Source organism: Chanodichthys erythropterus, chromosome 1 (genome assembly GCF_024489055.1).
Source record: "Chanodichthys erythropterus isolate Z2021 chromosome 1, ASM2448905v1, whole genome shotgun sequence".
In the NCBI taxonomy this organism is placed as follows: domain Eukaryota; kingdom Metazoa; phylum Chordata; class Actinopteri; order Cypriniformes; family Xenocyprididae; genus Chanodichthys; species Chanodichthys erythropterus.
The window spans coordinates 16,961,756-16,982,952 of record NC_090221.1 but is presented as its reverse complement, the minus strand read 5'-3'; the positions used below and the strand labels follow the sequence as shown (position 1 = coordinate 16,982,952).

General features: G+C 38.2%; 1 protein-coding gene across 5 annotated transcripts in view; it reads right to left on the bottom strand.

Moving 5' to 3' along the window:
- atp8a1 (ATPase phospholipid transporting 8A1) overlaps positions 1-21,197 on the bottom strand; it is a 147,812-nt gene that overhangs the window by 30,402 nt on the left and 96,213 nt on the right. For all 5 annotated transcript variants that reach the window (XM_067388623.1, XM_067388643.1, XM_067388613.1 and 2 more), the window contains 3 exons: positions 15,946-16,118; positions 13,058-13,241; positions 9,597-9,707 (listed from right to left, as the gene is read on the bottom strand). In XM_067388623.1, coding sequence (XP_067244724.1) covers positions 9,597-9,707; positions 13,058-13,241; positions 15,946-16,118 — 468 coding nt within the window. The remainder of the gene's footprint in view (positions 1-9,596; positions 9,708-13,057; positions 13,242-15,945; positions 16,119-21,197) is intronic.

The following is a 21,197-nucleotide window of genomic DNA, read 5'->3' as shown; positions in this document are numbered from 1 at the left end:
ATGAGAATAAACAACATGAATCCATTTTCCAAACTGTGTTTTTGTCTTATCCTGAATCATTATGGTACACTTATAATAAGTGTTTATATTCGGACTATTTCAGACCAGACCGGTAGGACTCGCTGCAGAGTAACACAGTAACTGCGTGACTCGCCATAGACATACACGGAGAAAAGTAGCTCCGGCTAAAACGTTTCTCCGCACGACGCGGCAGTTTTGTTTATTAATCGCGGACAGCAGCTTTAAAAAAACAGAAATTAAACTTTTCATTTAGCTGATAACAAACATAAAATAAAGTTTTGGTAATTAATTACTTTTGGATAACTAGTTATTGCTGTTCAGGGTGTTGTATAAGCGGAACAGGATTCTTTCATGAAGAAAAAGTTCAGAGAAAGAGGGGCAGCATATATTTGAATTTTTGTAACAATGTAGAAGTCTTGTTTTTGAACAATTTCATGCATCCTTGCTGAATAAAAGTATAATATATATATATATATATAACCTTACTGACCCCATATTTTGAATGTCAATATATGTCAAGCTCCAAAACTGACAAAAAGCACCATTTAAATGACATAGCCATAGCCAGTTCATATTTTGTGTTTTATTACAAGTCCTATTTTTATAGTGTCGTCACAAAGATTATTAGTGAACAACTACATAATTCGTCCAAACAAATCTTTCATACAACTTCAGAAGGCTTGGAATATAGTGCATAGTCATATGGAGTACCGGTAATTTTGCAATACTTTTATTGTGCACATTTTTTGATCTGGAAGCCTCTGGTCATCATTCAGTTTCCTTGTATGCAAAAGAAGTCAGAACATACAACCAAACATCTCTTTTTGTGGTCTATGGAAAAAAGAAAAACATGCAGGTTTGGAATGACATGAGTAAACGATGAAAGAATTGAAAGAACGATGAAAAGAAAATCACAGCTCTGATCTTGAGGAGCACTGTTCAACTGTTGCTTGTGAGCTTCTCTACTTTCCTGTATTTTGGACCACAGTTATTGTGAAAATATCAGTGTGGACCAACCAACCTTCAGTATGCATGTGTGAGAGGCCCGACTGTCGAGCAGAGCCCAGGATTACTGTGCAGTGCCACAGCCAGGCAGACATTTCCTCGCTTCATTTAACTCCATTATGAAAGCGTGAATTGCTACAAATTTTTTGGGTTTTGACAGAACCACCTACGACTGCAGCCCCCGCCGGTCCTCACACACACAGCACACCCACCAGCCCCTCATCTAATAGAGCGAGCCAATGCGAGAAAATGTTCCCAAAACAAATGTCTGTCACCCCCTCCCCTCCGGCCGCATCGTAGAGAAAGAAAGGGAGAGGAAGAGAGGAGGACTGGCCGCACTCCCCCGATGCGGCCCCCCCAACGTCCACGCCCACCCGTTCCAACTCCCATTTTCCTTTCCATCAGGTGCATTCTACCGTGATATTGTTTTTAAAAGAGATTTGCTGCTTCTGAAATCCTCTCGCACACGGTAACATGAATAAATTACCAGTATCAAATCACGCGTTATGTTGTTTTCCTCCTAGCAAGCAAATTCTGCACTTGAGAAATCCCTCACATACACAATTTGATCAAAAGCCATACACGAAACACCAGTTTCATGGCCAATGGCATGCTGGTAGTCAAACAGGTGGGTCAGAGAGCTGAATTAATGAGAGTCTGCTTCATTGAGGGGCTACGGGCTGGAGGATATTGTTGTGCTAAGTCAAAATAAAGCCTCTATTCATGAGCAGCAGTACATGCATATGAGAGAGCGTTTTGGCCTGGTCCTCTGGGTCCTGTGAGTGCCCCTCTCTCCCGCTTCCTTCAATGAGAGAGATGCATTGATTTGCTCATTAGGGATCGAGGACATAGTGTGGAGGGCTCTCTCTTTCTTCTCCTCCTCTGGCTCATTCAGAGCGGTTTGGCGTGGAGGTGTGACTGGCCTCTACCCTCCGCTGCACAATCTGAAAAAGCATGGGGGGTGTGTATGTGTGTGAGAGCAAGACTGCGTGTCCCCACGAGACTCGTCTAGAGGGGCTCTTTCTGTATTTTTCAGGGAATTTTGAAATCAGTGATTCCACCCCCGTCCTCTGTACAAGGTTGGGCGGGAAGGACCCAAAGGGAAAGACAATAAGACAGCACCTCTTTGCTCCTTTACCATGTGTCTACTTGAAAATCCAGCTAAAACTAGCTTAGCTGTGCTCTGGAACATGGCAGCTGGGCCAGCGAATCTGGCTGACCTTGGATCAGCAATAATAATAATAACAATAATAAAAAAAAAAAAACACAGCTTTACCACTTTAAATTGGTATTAGTTAATTTTTCCAGTGGGATAGTTGATCAAGATGGCCTGGTATCTGTGGCTACAAACCACCACCAATTATTTATAACAAATCTTCATAAAATATAAAAGGCAGCTACATATTTTCATGCAGAAAAAAAAAAAAAAAAAAAAGTATACTGTGCAAGAAAAATATGAAAATGGATATTAAAGAGAACAAATCCAAATATCTTTGTATTGTCAATGTTCTGAAGCAAATTATTAAATAATTATTTGGAAAACATTTATATCATTTTATAATTTACTTAAAGTTTAAGGTGAGGGCTGACATTAGAATAAAATAATCACAATAAACTCATGATCAAAGCAGTTAAAAGCAGAATGAAATGGCAATATCAAATTCAATGAATGTGCAAAAATATATACATATTAAGGGCACATGTTAACTTTGACAGCCCTGAGTATAAACTTTATGCACCAGTGAAACAAGTGTGAAGCCATCTTTAGAATTTTGTGTTTGGGCATTGCTGTTGAAGTGGATTAACTTATTGTAGAGTTAACAAAAGTTATCATGAGCACAGAGGTGTCAAGTAACGAAGTACAAATACTTCGTTACCTTACTTAAGTAGAAATTTCGGGTATCTATACTTTACTGGAGTAATTATTTTTCAGCTTACTTTTTACTTCTACTCCTTACATTTTCACGCAATTATCTGTACTTTCTACTCCTTACATTTTAAAAATAGCCTCGTTACTCTTATTTCATTTCGGCTTGTTTTCATTCCGGCTTTAAAAAAAAAAAAAAAAAAAAAAAAAAAAATCCAGATAAATCGCGCCATCCGGATAGAGTGAATTTGATTGTGGTTGGATGAGAAGATAAAACATATAACGTACCATTCTGACACCCTATTGGTTTGTACGTAATCCATCACATCAAATCACGTCACACTCCAGCAAGGAGGACTAAAAGGTGCGTTCACGCGGCCTTGTAATTCCTGTAGTTACGAGATTCGAGCTTGTAAAAAGCGTTCACGTCCTCGTAGAGATCGTAATTACAGCTTGTAAGCTGGGAGTTTTCTGAGAGCTCCCACATGTTCCACCTGACCGCTGTAGATTCATTTAGGTGTTGATAGTGGTGTCATGGAAACGCATAATTCCTAGTCCAAGGACCAAAAGGACGTGAACAGCTCCGAATATAACGTCACGTGTTGTCATGTCAAGATTCCGGTAAATACGAGGTGACGTGAACGCAGTAATAGTCAGTGTTGGGGGCATTACTCAAAAAAGATGATTTCTTATAAGTTATTATTTCTATACTACTGGCTCATTTAGGCTATCAAACGGGTGCTTTCTCTTCATCCTCTGCAAATTAAGCTAGGTAACGTAATGTTAGTTCGATAGAGAGACGTTTAAATCGTATACCGGTTTTTAAACTTTTTTTTTTTTTTTTTTTAAGCGCGACCCTTTTATTTATGTGACACATAGTCATATACAACCATGTAACTAAACAAGCCAAAACGAATTAATTTAAAACGAAACTTAAGGTAAACCTGCATTGCTCTCATGGTATACCTCTCTCTTTCAGTGAAGTGGAGCAGTGCTCTTGCTGAATGGCACGGATTGCACTACAGACTATTGTACCTTTTATATGTTTTTTTTTTAAACTGTATTTTATTTTTCATAACGAACAAGCTGCGATGTCACGTTTCCAGTGCTTTGTTGTGTGCGCGTGAGGCGCAGGCGCGATCAAACAGCTGTCTTTAAAGGGGACTTGCCTCGTCGTCATGGCAACGGTTCGTGAACAGGTCAGATTACGTCAGAGTTTGTTGGATGCTCAGACGACCAAACAAACGCCGATTAAAGGTGCCCTAGATTCAAAAATTACATGGAAATGACATACAGTGAGTCTCAAACTCCATTGTTTCCTCCTTCTTATGTAAATCTCATTTGTTTAAAAGACCTCCGAAAAACAGGCGAATCTAAACATAACACCCACTGTCACGTAACAGTCGGGGTGTACGCCCCAATATTTGCATATGCCCGCCCATGTTCCCAACATTATGAAAGGCATTAGACAAGGGCAGGCATTAACGTCTGGAGCAGCACAACCGAACCATCAGACTAGGTAAGCAAGCAAGAACAACAGCGAAAAATGGCAGATGGAACAATAATAACTGACATGATTCATGATAACATCATATTTTTAGTGATATTTGTAAACTGTATTTCTAAATGTTTTGTTAGCATGTTGGTAATGTACTGTTAAATGTGGTTAAAGTTACCATCGTTTCTTACTGTATTCACGGAGACAAGAGCCGTCGTTATTTTAATTTTTAAACACTTGCAGTCTGTATAATTCATAAACACAACTTCATTCTTTATAAATCTCTCCAACAGTGTAGCATTAGCTGTTAGCCACAGAGCACAGCCTCAAATTCATTCAGAATGTAAACAATATAACAGTATACAATACTCACATAATCCGACGCATACATGCCGCATGCATGACGAACACTTTGTAAAGATCCATTTGAGGGTGTAAACTTTGTTTATGTACTGTTTAAGGCAAGCGCAAGCTTGGGGGCAGAGAGCATGAGAATTAAAGGGGCAGTAGCATAAATCGGCTCATATTTAATGATGCCCCAAAATAGGTAGTTAAAAAAATTAATTAAAAAAAATCGGAGTATTTTGAGCTGAAACTTCACAGACACATTCAGGGGACACCTTAGACTTATATTACATCTTGTAAAAAAACATTCGATGGCACCTTTAAACATGTTCAGTCGGGTAAACAGACTCCGACCAACGCCAACACCTATCCAACAAACTCCAACAGAGAGTTTGCTGGCGTTTGTTGGTGCGGTGTGAACTGAAACAGCTGAAAACAGCTGGCAGGTGTTAATGTCAAGCCCTGATTGTTACTAAGCCTGCCCTGGGTACACCAAAACTACCCGTATTTTTCTTGTCCGTTGCCCTCACAAATTTCTGCAGTTAAGCTTGGATGTACATTTACATTCCAATAAAGGTTATTAATGCCTCTGAATTTTGACTTTTTGCACCATTAGAATACTTATAGGCAACTAGTCATGATATCTTCCACTCCATGAAACCCATGTTAATGGTCAGTAGTACACATATATGGTGCTTTAATGTATTTGCATTGTACTAAAATGCGTTCATTTTCAATGGACATATATGCGGCTGAAACGGGCATATTTTTCAACATTAACATTTTAATATAACATTATGGTCATTATGGCCTTTAGAAAAATGTTTTTTTGAGGAGGTGGAGTACACAATAGGCCCCTGTGGCGCGGCCTAAGCTTTTGTCCTTAATGGCATTTTTTCCCCTACATTACTTTTACTTTTATACTTTAAGTAGTTTTGAAACCAGTACTTTTATACTTTTACTTGAGTAAAACGCTTGAGTTGATACTTCAACTTCTACAGAAGTATTTTTAAACCCTAGTATCTATACTTCTACTTGAGTAATGAATGTGAATACTTTTGACACCAGTGCATGAGCATTGTAATGTTTAATGCGGATGACATAAAAAATGTCAATAGACCGGAAATACAAACCGGAAAACAGAACAAGCACAGAGCTGAAAAGGGATGAGGCTACATAAGGTCTATACATTGAGCAATTGTACCACTACCAATCAAATGTTCGGGGGCAGTATTTATTTATTTTTTCAATTTTAATTAATACTTTTATTCAGCACAGATTCATTCAATTGATCAAAAGTGACAGAAAAGACATTATGGTTATAAAACTTTTCCAAATAAATTCTGTTCTCTTGAACTTTCTATCCAAAGAATCCTGAAGGTATCACATTTTCCACAAAAACATTAAGCAGAACAACTGTTTTGAACATTAATAAGAATGCCAAAACAGAATATTAGACTGATTTCTAAAGGATCATGTAAAACTGAAATCTGGAGAAATGAAGAAAATACTAACACCAAACTTTTGAACAGTAGTGTAAAACTCAACAAATCTCCAGAAATGCAAGAAAGACAATAAGAACGGCCAACTGAATTGCGAGTGTGAGTGACAGAAGAATGGAAAGAACCAGTTGGGTGTTTTATAATGATGGCACCAGTGAGACTGCCTCCTCTCTCAGGCCTGCAGTCTTTCTCTAAGCCTGCTGCTCTGCCTGAATGAGGCTCTTGTAATTACCTCAGAAATGCTACTTGTCAATCAGTCCTGCCGGTGCCTGCTGAAGAGCTGTCAATCAAGCTCTCAAGAGCCCAGCAGGATAATGACAGCAAGCACAGCAATTTGGTTGTAAGTGGGGCTTTTTGCATGTCTCAAAGCAGCAAATCCAACTAAGTTTCTGATTTTTTTTTTCCCCGGTTAATTTTTGCTCATGTTGAAAGAATGCAAGACCACAAACCAGGGACTAAACAAACCAGCATGACAAATGTTTAAGTTAACCCAAGCTTATTTGTCTGACAATGCAAGCAAGATCATGTGTGGTTACATCTGGAAAAAACTTCTATCTGGAATAATACAAACCATTCTAGTGCTGTGTTCCAAAACCTAGTGAGCTTCCCTGTTATCTACTGCCTACAAATATAGCTTCCTTCTTAGAAAGAATACTAACTGAAATTAAACCAAGTAACTGAACACTATTCATAAACAGTAACTCTGTGCACCACCTGCATACACTACTGTTCAAAAGTTTGGGGTCTGTAAAAATGTTTTTGAAAAATATCTCTCAGGCTCATTAAGGGTGAATTTATTTGATCAAAAATAGTCAAAACAGTACTATTTCTATCTTCAGTGTCATTCAGAAATCATTCTAAATTCGCTGATTTGGTGCTAAAGAAATGCCTTGGTAACACTACAATACGGTTCATTAGTTAACATTAGTTAACTACATTAGTTAACATGAACTAATAATGAACTGCACTTATACAGCATTTATTAATCTTTGTTAATGTTAATTTCAACATTTACTAATACATTATTAAAAGCTTGTTAACATTAGTTAATGCACTGTGAACTAACATGAACAAAGAATGAACAACTGTACTCTCATTAACTAACACTAACGAAGATTAGTAAATACAGTTACAAATGTATTGCTCATTGTTAGTTCATGTTAGTTAATCCATTAACTAATGTTTAACAAGTTACCAATGCCTTTTTTCATTTCTTGACCAAAATGAGGACATCTTAAAAGGAAGTACAAAGATTTTGTACTGGAAATGTAGCTATGATGCCTTGAAAAGACGTCTTGGTCATCTCAATAGGTTGAGCCTCTATTCGTTTTGAATTCAACGGATAGGCAACACCTTGATAAAGTACTACAGCAATTGGGATGGCTAAAAAAAGATAAGATGCACACAAATAACCAAACATTGAGAAGGCTAAAATGGCCACTAACATCCTTATTTCACTTCCTTGACGTTAAAATCTGGAAAAATTAGATGAAGAAAAGCCTTCACGGACTCTAAGGTAAACCTATTAGGACGACAAATGTATCCCTTTAACCGACCCTTGGGAAGCAAGTGTCTTGAATGTCAGGCCCTTACAAACCGAGGTGTTTTTGGTGTGAGGCAAGGAAACAGTAAAGCTTTGGCCTATTATATTTGAAAAAACCCTTATGGAGAGGGGGAGTGCATTTTCTGCTCATAACAAAAGATGGGATGAGGAGGAGATACATTCACCTCCAGGAGCAGGGTGCTTTTCAGTTCTCTTGGAGATTCAACAGCAGAGCTTAAAGAGAAAAGGACAAAAAGGAAAAGTGGCTAGAAGTATTCGGAGGGTGTGTTCGGGTAAGGTCGTTTACTGGACATAGTTGTTCCTGTGCCACCTTTTATGCAAATTAAGAAAAAAGAGAAGGAAGGAAAGGCTTGTTTCTTGATTGATGAGAAAGTGTGAAATGCGATCACAGTCAGAAATGTTTGTGTTCAAGGGGAGCTTTCATTGTGGAACAAAATACATCAACCCCACGGCAAAACCCAGAAGAAAAGTACATGAAAGCCACCCTGCATGACTAGTACCGAAAATGTTTAAAATATCATATTCATTGAGCGATAATTGCTTACAGCTACAGGGCTCCAAGATTCCCACAGATTTAATATACCGAGTTGTAAAATAAAAGAAAATAATCATCATGACTTCACTACATTTATGAACTAATACCACAGCAGCTTCCCACATCTAAACAGCACAGAAGCGTGTAAACCGGAAACTACCTCACAAACCCTACCATGCTGCATCATTCAGTGAGGGCAGAAGAAAACAATGGTCATCCGATTCATCTCCTTATTCTTGTTCTCACAATCTACAGCAGCACTGGATGCCAACAAGGAGAAATCTAAAGGGCTTTTCAGAGATTTACCACAGCAAATAAAACAAAATCAAGATGAAGGGAAAAGGGTCTACGGGTCAAGTGGCACACAAGAGCAAAAGGGCCGAGGGGAAAAAAGATGGATTTTTTAAGTGCTCATGTTTCTGCTGGGATTGTAGCTCATGAATACAGGTGTTGGTCTGTTTCAAATCTTAAAAATGTTTCAAAATTTTATGCAAGAATGATAAAATACATAGATAAAGCATCAACTGCACAACTATTGTTAATGCTTTTTTTTTTTTTTACTTGGTTGCCTTAGAGATGAAAAAACCTCTTGTTTTTTCCGGAAGTGAAGAGTGAAATATGAAATTGCAAGTTTATTCCAGCCCAAATCATATTGTGCTAAATGCATACTAGCACAAGGCTAGCATGACCAATGGTCCATTTCATCTATTCCAAAGACCTTTGACATTAAACAGAGACTTAAATGGCCTGATGCTGCTTCCAGACCGTTAGTCTACTACTACCTCTTCTTTCAGCTCGAGGAAACCTAAAGCTTGTCCTCAAGGTGTAATGTATCCTAAACCAAGTGTGTTGCAGATCAAAACGGCCAAACGCCCCTCATGATAAAGCTGGTGCTGATAGCAGCCCTTTAACTTGTCAGGTCAGGTCTCTGAACCGGCTATCAGCACCAGGCCTGGAAACTGTCAAATACCATCAGATGGATGGCCTGTGGGCTTCACATCGACAGACCCCGCATTCCTGCAGCAAGACGGAGACTCTCTACTACCAACATGCATGCAATGCCAGTTAATTTAATCAAAGAGTGGTCATTCAATCTTCTTGAAAAAGACATTAATGGTTAATGGAATAACAGGCTTGGTGCTTAGTCATCCCTTCTGTATGTTTCATGAGTTTGAAACAACATGAGAGAGAAGTAGACAACAATTTTCATTTTTGGGTGAAAATCTACAATTTTATATTATGTACAGAGACTTTCTTACCTCAATAATGTACAGCACAATGTTCTTGTAGAAGCAATACAGGATGCACTTGGCAACGCGGTTGTAATTCCAAGCACCGTGAACCAGCAGAAGATTCTTCAAGTACTTGAACTGAGAGAGAGAAGGGAGGACAGAGATAAGTTCATTAAGGCCTATCGTTTACACAAGATCTGCAGTTCCACAGCCAACACTGAAAGCGGTTTTGGATTTGAAATTAAAGAGACAATCTTATCCATGCTGGGCAACAGGAAACCTGGAGTTGCAGGGACAAAACCAACACTCTCTCACCCATATTCCTGAGAATTCTAGCGACAATCTGTCATGTAAGACTTTGTTAGGTGTTGAAAAGCAGAGGAAGAGAGAAAAGCTTTTGCAGCTTTACAAAGAAAATACATTTTAAGTATTTTAGGTTACTTCACTAAGGCCCGGTTTCACAGATAGGGCTTAGACTAAGCCAGGATTAGGCCTTAGTTCATTTAGGGTATTTAAGTAGCTTTTATAAAAGTACCCTAGAAAAAAACACTACTGGTGCACATCTTGAGACAAAACAACAACATTGGCATATTTTAAAATATGTCAGTGCAAGTTGCTTTAAGTAGAAACAGCTCAAACATGCATTTTAGTCTAGGACTAGCCTCATCTGTGACACCGGGGGTATGTATTTTATAATAACTGCCTTATATTTTAAAAAGTTTCTCAGGTTGGTCAGCTGGCCAATAAGAATTATTATAAATCCGCTCGTCATGAAATATAACAAACAAATTAACATTAAAATGGTACTTAATCTACTCAGAACGGAACCCAACACCCAAACCGTAGATATAAACAGCTTAAATCATCTGGATTCTGTCAGATTTACTGAATATAAAGTTCTGTTTGTGTTGCTGTCACTGTGTGTTTAACTTTCATCAAGCCAGACAGATGTCTTTTTTCAAACAGTCGATGAGTAGTTCACTCCAGTTTATAATGTTGCTTCATAAACGCTTATATTACAAAAGATTGTGTTGATAAATATATTTACAGAGCATTTCTGCTGAGTTTAGCACACTACATGCCAAAAACAGGCTCAGCACCAAAACACTATTTCACAGTACAAAGCTGCTTAGTTGGAGAGAGGGAATACTGTGAATACATGCACAACAATACGCTGAAAAAAAAAAATAAAATCATAAAATTGTGGGTTTTTTTCTGGTTGACATCATGAAATCTGTGCTTTGCTCATTAAATAATGCCCCATAATGCTGATAAAGATGTTTACATGTAGAGCAAAATCAGGTTATTTGGGATAAATCTTAAGACAACTGACATGATCTTACAAGTCATAAGTTGCAAAGTGAAACGGATATAGGTTTGTGCATGTAAAACACTCACTAATCACTTATTGCAGAATATGCAAACAGCTGAACTTGTACAGGTGCTCAACATTAGTGGCTTAATTGACCTTCCATGACAGAGTAAACAAGTAATGTGTTATATGTAAACATAATCAAAAGGCACTATCGATAATCTAGGGATGCCATGTTTTATTTCCTCAAGAGCACCCTGAATGTGACAGTGTTATAAACATCATTCCCGTAAAACAAACAGCTGGGTCACTCCTACGAAGGCAGGAACAGCAGGGTAGGATGTAAGGGGTATGGAGGGCCTTTGAGGGGCACAGGGGTTGTTTGACCTCTGCATGTGAAGAGAGCGAGTTGATGACAGACAGACTACAGTGGAGTCTTAAATTCTGCTGATCTTTGAAGGGCCTAATGTGGGGCTGAAGCACAGCAGTGTTCCTACATACTGATTTATCCATTACATAAACAATATAATCACATCTTCAAAGTGGTCCCCAAACAAAACTAAAGACCCTGGGTTTAAAACGAATTAATACAGCAGTGATGCAGCACCAGTAGTCTGATATTATTTACAAAACTCAGTAAAAACCCAAAATAACAACTTTTAAAGAATATCTCATGATGGCTGATTTCAAAACACTGCTTTGAAGCTTTACGAATCTTTTGTTTCGAATCAGTGATTCAGAACTCCTATCAAATGGCTAAACTGCTGAAATCATGTGACTTTGGCACTCTGAACCACTGATTCGAAACAAAAGATTCGTAAAGCTTCAAAGCAGTGTTTTGAAATCGGCCATCACCAGATATTGTTGAAAAGTCGTTATTTTGTTTTTGGCGCATAAAAAGTATTCTCGGCGCTTTATTATATTAAGGTAGAACCACCGTACTCACAGGAACTGTTTTAAATGTTTTTAGTACCTTTATGGATCTTGAGAGGGTCAGTGGCTTTCAACGGAGGCCTCACTGAGCCATCGTATTTCATCAAAAATGCCTTAATTTGTGTCCGAATATGAATGAAGGTCTTAGGGGTGCAGAATGACATGTAATTAATGTAAGTAATTAATGAGAGAATTTTCATTTTTGGGTGAACTAATCCTTTAATATTTAAGTGCTTAGTTTTCTTAATATTCTGCTCAAGCTGTGTAGATAAGTAGTTTTGTATTTTATTTTTATTAAATTAAATTATAATATTTTTTATTTATTGTACACACTATAGTAGTAGTAGTAAATGGACCACAATGTACTGTATGTTTAAGATCTTAATCTAGTTTAACAATTGATGAGAAGCAGCATTGTGAAAAGTCTTACAGTGCAAAACAACACTGGATTTAAGATGATGCACTGATACTTGCTGACAGTAGTGTACATAAAAGTTTGACGCCTGATCCAGCACATATCATATGAGCCATTTTGCTGGAAGGCAGTTCAGGCGACTTTCTATGAACCTACCCGCATTCCCCACCACCTCCGCCCACCTCTACCTACAATACGATGAGGGCACTTAAGAAAAGACAAGATGCTTTCTTGAGTAATCCGATGCATGAGGCCAGTGAATGGACGGCTCGGGGCAGTAAAGAAAAACAAGTGTTAGGAGGGATATTTCCACGAACTGCACAAAACAATGTGAGACGAGGGAAAGAGATAGAGAGCAATGTTGACATCGATCCGCGACACTTGAGCTCTTCTTTTGGTAAACGCACAATGAAGATCATGCTGTATCAAAATCTGTGAATTACAAAACATCTGTTTAATTAAGTTTACATAAGAAGGACAGGTCTCATTTCACTGAGAACACTCCAGCTATGTAAACTGACCTGGCCGACCTGTTTTGGTATCTCAGACTGCAGAATCTATAAGCCACAGGTTTTAACCTTTCAACTTAGATACATAATCTAGAACCGGATTCATTTTCTGGGAGTCGCACTGTAGTGACACGAGACAGAAGTATTAGTTTACATACTGATAAAGGCTTCAGTTTTAGAAGCATTTCGATTTTTTTTGTAATTTTTTTTCTGAATTTTTTAGTAACTTAAAATGATTGTCATTTTGGCAGTCAATTATTTAATTTACTCACTCTTATTCTTTCTTCCTGCAGACATGTGTAATTTGATGGTTTCTCACCTGTGCAATAGAGTAGTCTGATGAGTTGGCAGCCTGTAGTCCTTCATTTCCAGAGATGCCAACACCCACATGGGCGGTCTGGATCATGCCCACATCATTGGCTCCATCGCCAATGGCCAGAGTGATCACTTTCACCTGTTTCTTCACCATCTCAACCACCTCAGACTTCTGCAGAGGCGAAACCCTGGAAAAAAACAAAAACACAGTTTGACTACAAGTAATCTTTGCTCTAATGTGGACCATTGTTGAAACATTCGTTTTAACATTTCTCTATGGCTGAAATTGATATTTTATATATATTTTCACAAGGAAAAAGATTAGAGATTTATAGCATAACTGCATTTTTGCAGAGGGATCTGAGGCAATTTCTCTTGTCGCCAATTATTAGTGCAGACAACCATTTGATTTCTTGGCTGTGTGTTGTGACCTTAACAGCTGTGGTCACATCTCAACTTCATAGGATGAATTTGTCTCTTCAAAAAGAGAGGTTAAAAGAGGGCTGCAAACTCACACACTAAAATTCACTGGTCAAATAGTAAATTAAAATGACTGGCACTTGAAAGTATCGCTTCTGGTTACCATTTTAGAAACATTCCCATCATTGTCTTTCGAAAGAAAAATGCAACCCTTTTTTTTGTCTTAAAGAAAGAACTGTTTTCTATTTGAATATATATATTTATTCTAGTGATAGCAAAGCTGAATTTTCATCAGCCATTATTCTAGTCTTCAGTGTCACATGAATCTTCAGAAATCATTCTAATGCCAATTTGGTGCTCAAGAAACATTTCTTATTATCAACGTTAAACAGTTGGGCTGCTTAATATTTCGGTGGGAACCATGACACATTTTTAGAATGTTTAGGACTCTTTGATGAATAGAAAGTTCTATTTGAAGTTTCTATCTGAAATGGAAACGTAAAAGTAAAGTCTTCACTTGCACTTTCAATTAATTTAATGGATCTTTGCTGAATAATGCTGATTTGGCCAACTCATTCCAATTGACGTGGTTACATGTGACTTTTTCATTCCGATTGTACTACTAGTCCGATTACAATCGGATTATTAGGGTCCATGTAAACGCAGCTAGTGATTCAGTCAAAAAAAAAAAAACCCAAAAAACAAATTCACTCTAAGAAACAATTGACTCTCAAATTGAACATTTCTATAGCCTTTCTAAGTTTTACACAAGTTCTGGACATGAGTAATTTCCAGCTTAAATATTTTAGAGAAACCAGAAAACAAGAAAAATGTCTATTTACTATAGAAAGTCACATGACTTTTCCAGAACGTTGGATATTTCGAGGATTTCTTGAGTGTGGGAAAACTGACTGTCTATAATATTTAGAAACAGATGAATCTACACCTTAAAGATGCCCAAACTGGGCTAATCTGCATTTCACATGATGGTGACCTGAGCCCAGAATTCCTGACCTTTAAAAAAACATATACAAACTCTAGCAGCGCATTACAGCACTGCATCATCCGTGTCAGCAAATTAAATTAAGGTCTCGCTTTTGGCTAGAAAAGCTCCTCAGGGGTTTAACCCTGGCTTAATGTTCCCAGGTCATCTTATAAGCAATGAATGTAGAGTGATGTAAGGCTCTCCAGTGAACCGGAGATTGCTGCCGATATAGCAGGAGACCTCTAGAGTCAGTTTATTCATCTACAGGCACAAATCTGTTCTCCACAGGACACCGTGTGGCTGTTCGTATATGTGTGTGTAGTTAGCGAAAGCAGAGCGGATAGATTACATCAACCATTGCATAATGGCTGTGGCACCTGTGGTGTGCGTTGTTTCTGGAAATTGACACTGATTTTTGGCAGTTCCTTGTCACGCTCAATTGGTTACTCATATGTTTCTTTCTCTGTGTAGAGTTTTTTTTAAATGGTTCATTCTAGTCTGCTAACACACAGTTTAACTTTGTGAATATCTGACAGACATTCTGACTACAATCTACTATTATAAAAAAATAACACTCATTAGTAAATTGCTGCTTTGAGAGCTAGAATAATTATGTTTATTGGGAAGGTTGTGACCTAAAGGGAAGGTAATTTGTTTCTTAAACAGCACAGCGCCATTTCCTTGTAACTGTCTGCCAGTCACTTGATGTTTTTGTAAAATCAGAAAAATGGCCAGTGATGGCGTCAGTTCCCTGAAGGGCAAAAAGTGTAAGATATTTACACCCACCTGTGAAACAGTAAAAAATTAAGCAGAACATGACAGTGTAACTTCCTGTGTATTTTGGTTCAACCATGGAAGCACATTTAAAACAGCATTAGATTACAGTGAAAATTTTTAATAATTGGACTCTTTCATTATAAAAATACATGTATTAAAAAAAAAATCTAAACATAATTTCTCAATTTTCCCCTCTATTTAGACCCTGGAAAAAACACCTCTTGCACTCATTTGTAGCAATAGTTAAACTAGAAAATGTCTTTAATTACTGGCGTTCAAACTTTTTGATGCAAAAGACCATCAAATACGATGATGCCCTTGTGATGGACCTGCTTCATAAAATATAAAGGGAGCTTGACATTTTCATACTGAGAAATTCAGATTGTGTGAAAAAAATATTAAGCGTTATATTTTAAAAAGACTTTTGTGTCCAAAATTAAATGATACATTTTTTTTTGTCACTTAAACCAAAAGAAGCTGACACGTTATTTGGATAATAGTTACTTTCAAGTACCCAGTTAAGTATTTTTTGCCCAATATTAAAATAATAGAATTTTTTCTCTCAAATTTTCTCATGGACCCACTTTGTGGCCCCCATTTTGAAAACCCTTGTCTCAATGGATCTTTAAAATGAGTTGTAAGCGTTTATGTTACTGTTAGTAAGTTATTGTAGTTGATTTTCCACAAATTCTCCAAGTATAGTTACGTACCTGCAGCATATCACAGCCTTGCAGGAAAGAGCCAAATCCAGGAAATACTGGCGTGCCCCGAAAGTGAGAGCATACTTCAGCGTCTTTCCATCTATGATGAGAGCGAAGTCGTTTTCCTTGTGCAGAGCATCTCCCAGAATGCCGCAGTGATGGCTGAGGGTCTCCCTGGTACCCTGCACACAAACATGTACGGAATAACATATTATATTGATAAACATTTCATGTGAAATGACATTATTACAATTGTATAACTGACTAAATCAGATGGTATGTAAATATTTCTCTGAAAACCATGCAACTCAAAAGAATGAATTCATTATGAAAAGGATTTGTAATGCAATAAATCATAAAACTGTTCAGAGATGTCTGATGAGACACCACGCATGTACACTGGGATAATTTCCCCCTTTTCCTTCAATGTCAAGGTAATCAATCCCAATAATAACATGGGATTTTGCATGCAGAGTACCAGACACTTTTGCACATGGGGTTTACGTCTGTTTATCGTCAATGCACAGGGCATCAAAGTGAGAACACACATATGGCACGCTTCATTACACAGAAAGAGCAAAGCCAAAGCTGGGTGTGATGGTTCGTTTGTTAGAACAAGGCCTTTCAATGGCCATGACCAGGAAACACAACAGCATGGGAATTTACCCCAAGCACTAGCAAAGCTGCAGACCTCCCTCTGCTCGCTCTCTCGTTTTATTAAAGCAATCGAAGAGAGTATACGTCTGGGTTTATGGGTTATTTTAAAGGAATGTCCTGTTCCAGCTGCATGGGCTCAAATCGGAAGCCAGGAATATTTCTGTGTGTTGATTAAACCTGGAAGATCTTAATCAACACTGACTGGGCCAAAGAAAAATTGGGAACTTTGACTTGACTTGACTGTTGTTTTATACTGAGTTTTAATAGCGAAAATTGTACTTTCAGCAGAAAATATACCTCGTAGTAAGAAGCTTCTTTGTTTGGATTAGGTATGCTGCTGTATTCCATATAAATCTCCCATAAAAAAAAAAAAAAAAAAACACAGCTCCTGCCTCTCATGTGCTGGAATGAAAGATGATAGGGAACTCATGAAATGATCCAAATTCTGGGAGTAGAGGCAACAATTCATATTGATCACATTTCTGCACACAACTACTAAAATGTGTTTTCTCCTATATAACTGTGTAGACTGCATCACTTTTTATAATGGGTTCTACTTGCTAGCTTATGTTGATATGGTGCAAGAGTCAATGTGAATCATTACACCAGAAATTCATCTTTTCTCAAAGAAGCTGGTCCATGAGCATTGTGGATAAACAAATTTAGGCATGTCTCTATCTGCAGCTCCTGTTCCACAGCTGTCCAACATGTTTTTTGCTTCACATTTCAACTCAGTGAAGACCATGAAACAAACAAGTCCTTCTGTATTCGATGGATAAAATAATGACTAATAAAAGCCAGTTTATGCAGAGCAGACAGACGTGAAGGCCGAACAACTCAAAAATATTTAAAATGTCTTACAAATAGCCTGGGGTGTCAGAGTTAAGGCGTTTTATGTTTAGTTTTCTCTGTTAGGTCAACTACTCTCATAGTGGAGAAAAAGTCTGAAGAGAACCTAAACTTTAGTTAAAGTTAGTTAAACTGTTGACATTTTTTAAACCTAACTATCTAAATGACATCAAATTTGGCTTAATGACACCGACATTTGAAGTTAACTCCATCATCTCCTTGAGTATGCAGTAGAAATGCAAAGTAAATCTGACACTAAATCAAAACACTAAAAACTACAATAGTGAAAGACTGAGATATACTGCTGCTTTTAAATAAATACTAAATAAACAGCTGTTTTTGACCTTATATTAAGCAGAAACTAAATATCCAAGTTACCCACAAACAGCTGATACATGATAAAACAAGACAAGGAGAGAATGTGAGAGAAGGTGTCTGCCATTTTCACAGTCCGGTTGGGTTCATAACCCAAGCAACCACCCCATTGTAGTTGTCAAATATTAAAAAGCTTCAATGAAGACCAACGCTGATTATCGCTTCTGAATTGAGAGAAATTGTGTGTGCATGTGTGTTGAAGAGGGCAGATGCCTAAGGGTAGTGAGATTACACCTCAGGGACCAATCAGCATTCCCCTGGCATAACAAGACTCTGAAACCTAAGCTCAAAGGAAATATTTAGAGAGAGAAGCCAAGGTTTTAGAGAAAGAGAGAGAGAGAGAGAGAGAGAGAGAGAGAGAAGCCTCAGGTTTCAGAGAACAAGAGAGAAGTGCAGCTGTAAGAGCTTCTCTAATATGTGGCGCCCATTCTGTAGGTGTCCTCATGTGCGTTATATAAATAAGTCTCCAAAAGTAAAAGATCAGATGATGAGATGGCTTATGAAGACTAATGAGAGGACAATGTCTCCATTTCCTCACAAGTCATCGCCAATTCCCAGTCTCCACTTAGGAAGCTCGGCTTAAACAGGACTCTATGTTATGGCTGTGCGAGCAAACCAGATTCTGATGACTCAAGAGTGTTTGCTTTGCAAGTGGGCAGAAGGCATCAGAGGGATATACAGTACATCAGCGCTTTCACACTAAGCCAAGATCCAGCAGATAACGGCTGGTTTAGACGCTTTAATAAACCTTTTACCGAGATGCCTGAACTCATGCATGCGATTTCGGACATTATAAACAAGGAGCGGAAGGACATATAGGCCGAGTTACATGTGTCATATAATGAAGTAATGACAGATAGAAGACTGCAAGTGCATACATACACTCAAATATGTATATAAATATGCCTAGACAGACAGCCACTTGCGCACTACTGCCTGACAGAATCGACTGTTCAGCTTCGGAAGAGAAAGAATACGGATGTAATATTTTGTTGATTTTCACAAGAAATGTGTCAGATTCTTTACAAGTAACGTTTATCAAAAAAGACTAACAGATTCAAGAATCTAAATGGCAGAAACTGCTCATCAGGGTTATGAATTTGCTACAGAAGCCCAAAGAGGTCATGCATGTTTTTTGTGTGTATTGTTCTGTCATGATCAAGACTGGGATGGGCAACTTCAGTCCTGGAGGGCCACTGTCCTGCAGAGTTTAGCTCCAAGACTCCAACCCTAATCAAACACATTTAAACAAGCTAATCAATGTCATCAGGTTTACTAGAAAGCTACAGGCAGGTGATTTTTTTAATCAGGGTTGGAGGCTTGGAGCTAAACTCTGCAGGACAGTGACCCTCGGGTACCAAAGTTGCCCACCCTTGATAAACTAAATTTGGAAGTTATATATCAATAACAAAGAATTATAAATGCCTATAAAGGGCTTTTGTTACCTCCAGATCAAGAAAAAGAAAAAAAGATAAAACAAGTTTTACATTAACATCTTAAGAAAAGAAAAACTTATGTCAAAGTGGGTGCATGGAAGATCAGCAAAAAAAAAAAAAAAAAAGAGAAACTAACAAAAAGAAACCAGCCACTGCAACAGCATTCAAGTGCCTGAATATAGCGGTTAAAGCAGCACCTAACGCAAAGTTATGTTCTGATCTATTATTCTCTTTTACCGTTATATTTTTCAATGATTCAACGACATTACAAGTGATACTATTGCAGGTGTTTTTCATTGCACGCTTTTCAAATTTTTTTTTTTTTTTTTTTTTGTGAAATTATTTGGTATTCAGAGGTGTGTGAGGGGAGCGGGGGGCAGCGTTTTTGAATGGTTTAAAGGACTAAAAAAAAGTTTGAGATGCACTGCCTTATGTCCAGATCACAAGAAAATTAAACTAAGATATATTGAGAAACCACCCAAAAATAAAAATCAAAAAAACGTTTTTTATTAAATCAAAAATGAATTTGAGATTGAGAAAATAACTTAGTTTTTTTGATAGTTGACAGTTTTCTTGTTATCACAACAAAGTTGAGATCACAACAAAATTGTGATCAAAAAACTTTGAGCACAAGAAAACTTTTGTTGAGATTACCTTTTTTTTTTACGAGATCACAAGAAAATTAAATTGAGATCTTGAGAAACAACTTAAGAATTAATGAAAATAAAATTGTGATAATGACAATAAATAATTCTGCAAGCACAAATTCGGTGTGGGCCCATCTACTAGCTACCAACAGTAAGCAACTTGTAACCTTCAACGATTACATCCTGTGAACGCACCTGTAGAGGAGGAGTAAACAACAATCATGAAACTAAATTACGACTGTACTGGTTCATGAAACTCACTAACATTATAAATGGACTTCAAGGGGAAAAAATTAAATGCTAAAAAGGCAAGACAATGGTTCTTTTAAATCAAAAGACGCGCTCTGTGCTTTGTAGTATCTCTATTTTCTGCCCTGTTTTTTCCCTCCTTTGTACTCTTCTCCAATCTCTCCATTCTGTCGGCTTATCTGCACACTATAGCTCTCTTTCATCTGCGAGCAGCAGACGGGACTGCGGTCTGCCGCATATTTAATGTGATTATTGAGTTACTGTTCTTTGACCCATCCCAAAGTGCCTTGCATTTTCCTCCACTGACATAATGTACCCCCTCTTACGTCCGGTGAAGACCTCAACCCCTCTCTCCAGGCCGGATGAGTGGGTTCCTTCATCCATCTTGTTTTTCTTAATATGTTAAATCTGTTAAACGCAAAAACAAGAGAAGGACCAAGGGGAAGGGAGGTGGACTTTTTCTCCTGCAATGTGAGAGCACAGCAAATCCCACCACTGCCGGACCTCTGAGTGCGCCGAGAATTCCTCGTTTTCTTTTCGTGTGTTGTATAAGCATGTGCATATGCATGGGAGACCAGGCGCTGACATTTCAAATGGTGGCTGTCTGCTTTATGGAGCACACCTCTTATTTCTCTCCCCTTTTTCTTTTGCTCCATCTATCACGATAAACGGCCGTTTGACAGACCGAAAGCCGTCCGTCATCGCTTAAACCCCACCCCCCTCGCAGCGGGACTGGGCCCACCCGATCAGGGGTTACGTTGCATGTGCGCAAGCTGCGTGAAATGGTTTCTAGAGCCCTTAACTTCCACAGACAACAGACAAGACCCTCCCTGCAGGGGCCGGGTGACCTGTAGGGTGTATGTGTGCACGTTTCAAATGGTTTCCTTCTTTTAAAGCGGATGGCTTTCGGTTTCATAGTCAACAGAATAGATTCTCCCATCAGGGAGTTACTGGCCTGTACCGCGTGCATGTGTGTGTATATGAAAGAAGGTCCCAAACCTCTGTTTTAAGTACACGGCCCCTTCCCGTCTTTTAAACGGCTCCATGC